Source organism: Colobus angolensis, unplaced genomic scaffold, assembly GCF_000951035.1.
Source record: "Colobus angolensis palliatus isolate OR3802 unplaced genomic scaffold, Cang.pa_1.0 Scaffold11, whole genome shotgun sequence".
Classification (NCBI taxonomy): Eukaryota; Metazoa; Chordata; class Mammalia; order Primates; family Cercopithecidae; genus Colobus; species Colobus angolensis.
The window spans coordinates 4,952,672-4,960,824 of NW_012112030.1; the positions used below are offsets into that span (position 1 = coordinate 4,952,672).

At 35.4% G+C, this 8,153-nt stretch overlaps 1 protein-coding gene across 2 annotated transcripts; it reads left to right on the forward strand.

The window, feature by feature from the left end:
* Positions 1–1,208: 1,208 nt before the first annotated feature.
* On the forward strand, positions 1,209–7,925 carry CD69 (CD69 molecule). 2 transcript variants are annotated; one of them, XM_011953155.1, is made up of 5 exons: positions 1,209–1,362; positions 4,011–4,133; positions 5,164–5,363; positions 5,729–5,832; positions 6,825–7,925. In XM_011953155.1, exons 1-5 carry the CDS (start codon positions 1,299–1,301, stop codon positions 6,931–6,933), a joined length of 600 nt encoding a protein of 199 aa, XP_011808545.1. In that variant the 5' UTR covers positions 1,209–1,298; the 3' UTR covers positions 6,934–7,925. The 2 variants fall into 2 exon arrangements, with proteins under 2 accessions (XP_011808545.1, XP_011808554.1); XM_011953164.1 differs by having other exon boundaries at positions 1,218–1,362; positions 5,729–5,836; positions 6,839–6,910.
* The last annotated feature ends 228 nt before the right edge of the window (positions 7,926–8,153 follow it).

Here is an 8,153-nt window from a genome sequence, read left to right on the forward strand (position 1 = left end):
ACAATGGTTCTAGCTGCCATGTGGACAATGGACTAAGAAATTGACTAGAAAATAGAATGGAAGTAAAGGGAGCCTTTAGGGTCAACACGTACCTCTTTGTGTCTTAGGTAAACAAATGCATCTAATGGTCCACCTAACTTCTCTAGATGATAACTTCCAACCCACCTATGCATAACACTTTCAGCAAGGCTTTACTCTGAAAGCAGAAGTCTTTATTCTAAATAAGTGATATTAATAGTAAAATTTTGGGTACCAAGATTATTAATCAGAGTGATATTTTGATTTCCCTCCTTAAACCCCCACACATAGCTTTCTGCCTTCATCTTGTGTTGACTGTCATTACTTCTCTGAATGAGACCGATACCACAGCAATGTTTTAAATAATAATTATACTTCAAATGACTGAAGTCTCAGAGGTATCTGAAGAGACTAACCTAGAGCACAGAGGGAGAATTGAAGAAGATGTTTCTGAGGTGACATAAAAGCAGTCTAAATGACAGTAAAATGTGACAAGAAAATTAGCAGGAAATAAATGAAACAGATAATTTAAGATAAACAATTTTAGAGCCTAGCAAGGAAGTTCCAGACCACAAGCTTTCTGTTTCCTGCATTAAAACAACTTCTTACTGCATGATACATCTAGTCACCAGAGAAGAAGTGAATGACACACTTTCAAAAACCAATTCGTAGCTTTCTAAATAAAACTCTTCCAGGCTGGAGAGAGATCCATGAGCACAGAGATCTGAACGTTCATATTCAACAATAAATTCTGGGGCCCCAGACAGGGTCAGGTGCATAGCAGGTGTTCAGTAAATATCAGTTAAATGTATGAACAAATGGATGAACGGGATTCCTGGAAAATACTACACTCTCTTCTCCAAATTATTTTTATCTCAAAGACAGGAATCTCTAACTTTTAATTCTTTACTTAGGTTATGCTGTCTCCTAAACTATTTATGTTTTCTAGAAATTTAGGGCAGGATGTCTCAGAGTCTGGGAAAATCCCAGTTTCCTCCTGCTACACCTTACAGTTGTGAGAAAGCGCATTTCAGACAACAGGGAAAACCCATACTTCACCACAACAACACACTATACATTGTCTGGTCCACTGGAGCATAAATTAAAGAGAACAATGTAGTCAAGCAAGTAGGCGGTAAGAGGAAGGGGGCGGAGACTTCATCAGGGAGTATAAATTCTGAGATGCCTCAGAGCCTCAGAGACTGAACAAGAGCTCCAGCAAAGACTTTCACTGTAGATCGACTTGACCTCAGATTAACTAGGGAATCTTGAGAATAAAGATGAGCTCTGATAATTGTTACGTAACAGAGAACAGCTCTTTGCATCCGGAGAGTGGACAAGAAAGTAAGTCAGATCTGGTTGCATACTTACTGTCTAGTATCTCTGTGTATGACATATAATAGTACTTATAGAAGATATACTGGTAATCTCTATATATGATATATAATCATAGAGAAAACATACTGCTAATCTCTATATATGTGATATCTAATGGTTGTTAGGGAATAAAGTGAGGCTTTGTCTTTTAGAGAAGACAGGTTCTTCTTCAGGGAAGAGGTAAATCCCTCTTTATCTATAAGAGGATAGAATATCTGAGATAAGAGAAAGCTGCAAAAATTAATTTCAGAAGATCTTTAAAGATCTTTCTCTTTGCTTTAGTTTATATCATCTCAGTGTTTAGATTTGACTAGAAAACTTTCTGCTCTAGCCCAGTTATTCTCCATCATTTTTTTTCATATCCATGTGTACATTCTCCAGGAAGTGCTGTCTCTCTTTATGAAAAATTCTATTTTCCACATAAGCAATTACGTTGTTTGCCTTCCTTTGCATCTTTGTCTGCTCTCAGCGTGCCTTATCCTGTGTTCTCATGACAGCATCATGTTGTTGCTGGAAATGGGCAAGTTTGCCATCTTTGAGAGAATAGCTATATGAGCAGATGAAAATTTACAGTGTCCATGTGTAATTTACTAAAAAAAAAGTCGCAAAAGAATTCCTGAAAATGCAATCTTCTGCTTTGGTATTCTTTATTGGACTTTTTTCCTCCATTTCATCCTTCTAGTTAACCTTTCCAATCTCTGGCTTCAAGGTCTATGTAACTTAGACTTTTTCTTCCTTTCTTTTGTTTCTCATCAAAATATAATCATCCTAGAAATTTTCCTCTCTTCTATTTGTCTATTCTATCCACCTATCTAGTTTATTTCCTGTTACTGGCATTTTGCCTATTTTCTGTACCTTATTTCTGTAAAATTTATTTGAGTTTTTCCATTTATTCCTTTCTCCTTAGTTAATGAGGTACCCTAAAGCATTAGCACTTAGGAATGAGTCTTTACTTGTCAGCAAGAGCTATCTAGTAACAAAGGGATATGTGAGAGACAGCAGAACTAAAACGATCTTGTAGAAAGGGATTATTTTCTAAGCATATGTCTACTCTCTTACTAGCTTACTTCCGAAAAACATCAGTTACTTCTCATAAATCCATCCTGTGTTTAAGAACATAAAATTTAGTGTGGATAACAAATGCAAAGCAAGCAAATTTTCAGGTAATCAGGTGAGCCGTTACTTACGGCACAGTTGCGCTGCCAAAAAGAAATAATAATCACTACTCAATAAACAGAGAGCATAGCTGAAATAAGGACCTAATGCAGAAATTCTTAACTTTTCCTGATACCATTTCAACTTTCTTTTGAATGTCTAATTTAGGCTGCCCTAGTAGGTGCTTTATTAGTAGGAAGAATCACTGAACATCTTTGGGTGATTCAATAAGTAGCAAATTGGGTTTATTTTCAACTTCTCCATTAATGTGCAGGCCTGAAACCAAAGAAAAAGTGTGCTGTTGGGGGAAATGTTTTGTCACCTAGGAGATGAGTCAAACTGTGGGTAACAATAGCCCTCATTAATGGGAGTAAAGTATCATCTGAGAGTCATCTCAAAGCTTACTCCCTAGTTGAGCCAACGGTCTGAGTGAGACCCTGGAGCCCATGGGTTATTGGGCTGTGTTAGTGCTCATTGAGGAGACAGAGCTGTTGCAATACTGAGTTCAAGCAGCACAACTGACTCACGTAATGTGAAGTGAAACCAGACAGAGCTCTGAACTTGGTACCTTGGGTAGCAAAGGTGGCTTCCGATGAGGGTTCTATACAGGTGATAAAAGGGAAATTTACTTTGAGAAGCTGAGAAAATTGAGCTAGATGGCAGTGAAGTAAAGACTTCTCTTGCAAAATCTGAGTGCAGATCTGTGATGGGAAAAAGAATTTCCAGATAAAGCAAAAGCTGATGTTGACACCAGTACCCAGTAAATTGCTATGAAAAAAGGCAACATCTCTTGGTCCACTTTACCTTTAGATAAATGTTTGAAGGATAAAAATACATGTGTTTCAAGATATGTCTTATGTAAACTTTTTTAAGTTATGAAAATCATCCATATTGAAAAATTGAATGTTTTTTATTTTGAAACTGTTTTGCATTGTCAGTTACTCAAGCAGCCATTTTACATTTCGGTGTTTGAGAATGTAACAGGGACCTGTATACTCCTTGTGGGACCACATTTTAAGAATCTTAACAGCTCATCCTGCAAAATTAAAATCCAAAATCTAAATCACAAAATTCTCTTTTCTCTTTCCTCAGTTATTTACTTAGACTATAGAACAGATATCCTCCTAGAGTTTTTTGTAACTATCAATTATCATTAACATCATATTCCTATTCTAAATCCTTCCACTGAAACACTACTTGTTGGGGAAAAAAAGGCTTTTACTTTGTTTCACCACTGTACAGAGGGTAAATGAAAAAACTTTCACTGAATATTTGGTCTATAATACTGTTACATTTCCTCTATTATTTTAACATCTTTTGAAAAATTTCTATAAAGAGATGGGGAAATTTCATGTCAGGAGATAGGATATATTAAATTTAAATGCCTCAAAAGAATATCGCATATTCCTATAGTACTTCTATAGTCTGCGTGAACTCACCTTCAACTTTCTCCCTTCCAGATGACGCCACCAGCCCCCGTTTTTCAACACATCGTGAAGGATCCTTCCAAGTTCCTGTCCTGTGTGCTGTAATGAATGTGGTCTTCATCACCATTTTAATCATAGCGCTCATTGCCTTATCAGGTGGGTCTGCTCTTCATCAGGGCTTTCAAAGCCTCCCAGCTGTAAGCATTCAGGCCCAGCTGAAATCAATACTAATTTAGTCTAGTTAATCAGCAATTGTAGCTAATTTAGAATCATCCCATGTACCATATATGGCCAATTTCCTAATCAATACTAGACGTAATTCCACAATCCTCAAATAATGAATGTAATACTTTGATAAGTATTAAAGTATCTATGATTTATATATTATTGTAGAATAAAATTGCCCTTGAAAAGACGTTTACATCTAGAACGGAGGGAGCTGATTTGAATTCTGAATAAATAGCTGTTTAGCTGGAAAAAAAATGCGAACTTCACATTCACTGATTATGGAAAAAATCGTATCTAAAGTCATAGATTAATCAGGAAGTGGCCAGCCTTTTGTGTTTTATCTCCAAGCACACAGAATGGTAGTTCTGAATCATTAAGATTATATTTAGAAGTTCCCAGAGAGTCAGCAGTGATTCGGTGTTCAATACCTCCAGCTTACCGAGATATATTTGTGTCTTTTACAAATGGGACTGTTTACCATTTTTTGAGATATTCTCAGCCATATGTCTTTCTGTATTTTGAATTGGTTCCCTAATAGTTACTCTCTTCATCTTTCCAACCTAGTGTTATAAATACTGCATCTTCAAATTCTTCCACCTCTGCATTCAGATTCAAAACCTTATTTGAAATGTATCATGTACTTTACCCTTTCTAGTCCAAAGAAATATCTAGTCCAAATTTTCAGAATTTTTCTATATTTCTGTCATTTTCTGACATTATGGCCAAAGATACATCCCCTCATCCTCATACCTCCATCCAATGATGATTAGGCTGAATGGAAAATCAGGTATGGTCCTGAGAACTTTCTTTCTTCATACCCTTTTCACAATTCTCCTTTTTAGCTTTTATCCTTTACTTCATCACCACCTAGCACGACATAGCATCCTAGGGCTAGTTTTGCATGCTGTGGGTATTTCATTTCTTTTGTCACTAAAACAAAGCATTTTTCTGTTCACAGTGGGCCAATACAATTGTCCAGGCCAATACACATTCTCATTGCCATCAGATAGCCATGTTTCTTCATGCTCTGATGACTGGGTTGGCTACCAGAGGAAATGCTACTTTATTTCTGCTGTGAAGAGGAGCTGGACTTCAGCCCAAAATGCTTGTTCTGAACATGGTGCTACTCTTGCTGTCATTGATTCTGTTAAGGACATGGTAAGAATGAGAAAAATGATAAAATATTACTATTTTAATTAATATGGCTAATCAGTGGTTTCCTTCTGTTTCTGAGTGGAAGAAAAAACAATATTGTACCTATTTCAGATGTAGGAAAATATCATCCTAGAGAACCATATGATCAGCCTCAGGTCAAAATGAGATTTACTTACTTTAGTCTTTTAAATTTGACTTGATTGCTTAGCCTCAAAGACCAGAAATCCAAATATGCTGATCCTATATAGAATGAGTCAATGGTCAGATGAGCTGTCATGCCTCAAGTTGCAGCTTTTGAGAAACAGGATTTACTATCTACTTCCCCGGAAGAGTGTGTAATGTAACAACTCCCTTGTGCTTTCTTTAAGAACTTTCTAAAACGATACGCAGGTGGAGATGAACACTGGGTTGGACTGAAAAAGGAACCTGGTCACCCATGGAAGTGGTCAAATGGCAAAGACTTTAACAACTGGTAAGTCTCCAGAAGTCTCTTTACTCTCCCCAGGGTGGCATCTCAGGAAAATCATTTTCCTTTTCTCCTTTCAAAGCACTTTAGATACGAAGGCTGAGCTCTTCAAGAGCTCTGACAATCTCTTCTGAATGCGTATACTCAAATTCTTTAATGACAGGCTTCATTATTATTCTTTTTTCTTTATCCACACTTATAATACATAAAATAAATGCTTATAGTAATTTTTCTCAGCAAACTCTAATGTGAGTAATAGATCTGGTTAATTTGGAAATATTCTAATGATAATTATGATGATGCAACAAAACCCCACTTTCAATGTCACATTTAGTCTTTACTAATAAGATAGTTGTTGGAAAATAAATCCCTCTTACTATTTCTCAGTTTTCATCTCCACAGAATAAAGAATAGTTTCAATGCCTAATTATGAATTTCTATAGACCTGAAAGAAAATTTGCCCCAGAATTAGATACTCTATTTTCATTACTTTTGGTTAAAATACATTTAATGTTTGAAGATCATTTTATAAGTTTGTTGTTGATCATAATACTAATAAAGTATCGAGATTAAAATTCAGGCCTCTAGAAAAGGGATTCCTAATATTTGTCCTGTGGTTCCATATCCACAGATGGGCTTCAGGAACCATAAACCCCCTAAAGCTGTATGCACTAGTAAGCATGGCTGTTGGATGCATATAATTTTGTGAAATTATTTATTGAAAAATCTATGAACTCAAAAATGACCAAGAATCACTTCTCTGGTGCCATGCCAGCCAAATGAATGGCATGCTTTCCTCTTATCTCCATATTTTTTTTCCACATACTTTTTTTTCAATTCTTGTCCATTGTCTCTACAAATTAGTCTATGATTATTTGACTTACGTATCCTGCTAAGAATTTCAAAGAAGCAGAGGTCACCATCTTGAGTTCATTCTCATGTAACTGAATGAAAACAATGAGCTGAAAATAATTCTAAGTTTCTTTATTGTTTGACAGGTTCAACTTCACAGGGTCTGAGAAGTGCGCTTTTCTGAAAAACACAGAAGTCAGCAGCATGGAATGTGAGAAGAATTTATACTGGATATGTAACAAACCTTACAAATAATAAGGAAACATATTCACTTGTTGACTATTACAGAATGGAACTCAAGGAAATCTGTGTCAATGGATGCTGCTCTGTGGTCTGAAGTTTTCCACACAGACTTTGTGAAAAAAAAATTTTGTAGTATCTTGGGAATTTTCTTCCAAACAGAACTATGGAAAAAAGGAAGAAATTCCAGGAAAATCTTCATTGTGGGCTCTTGTTGCCATGAGCTGGAAGCATAACAGGTTGACTGATAACCATGCCCAAGAATGAGAAGAATGACTATGAAACCTTTGGATGCACTTTATATTATTTTGAATCCAGAAATAATGAAATAACTAGGCATGGACTTACTATTTATTGCTGAATGACTACCAACAGTGAGAGTGCTTCATGCCTTTGCACTATTGGAAGACGTTAGATGTTGGTACTGGATACTGAATGTAAACAAAGGAATTATGGCTGGTAACATAGGTATTTAGTCATTGAATCCCTTAAACTCAGGGAGCATTTATAAATGGACAAATGCTTATGAAACTAAGATTTGTAATATTTCTCTCTTTTTAGAGAAATTTGCCAATTTACTTTGTTATTTTTCCCCAAAAAGAATGGGATGATCATGTATTTATTTTTTTACTTCCTCAGCCATAGACTGGTCCTTTTCGACGGTACATATTTCTTTACCTTTATAATCTTTTATACGTTGTTTTACAGAGAAAAGACATAAGCAAAGAGTATGAGGAATATTTGTAAAACCTAGAAAAGTGTTGGAAAATGTGCAATATGTGACGTGGCAAATCTCTATCAGGAAATATTCTGTAATGTTCAAACCTAGAATAATACTAGTCTTACAATAGGTTTGTGACTTTCCTAATCAATTCTATTATGTGCAATAATTCAATATTTCATTTAAAATATTTTTATGTGCAATAAAATGTATTTGTTTGTATTTTGTGTTCAGTACAATTATAAGCTGTTTTCATGTATGTGAAATAAAAGTAGAATAAACACAATGGTTTCCAAGAAAGTTCATTCCTTCAAAATACATTTAAAAGTACACACTGTATGAGAAAGCAGAAAACAGAGTACTATAACTTAGAAAAAAATCCCATCTAGGGTAAAACCCTTTTACAACAGCTTATACATATCAAATTGTTTTCATATACTTATATGCTAAAGAGTGTATGTATCCATATTCATTTTTCTGTGTATAGAAGATGCTCAGTAATAATTACTACTCA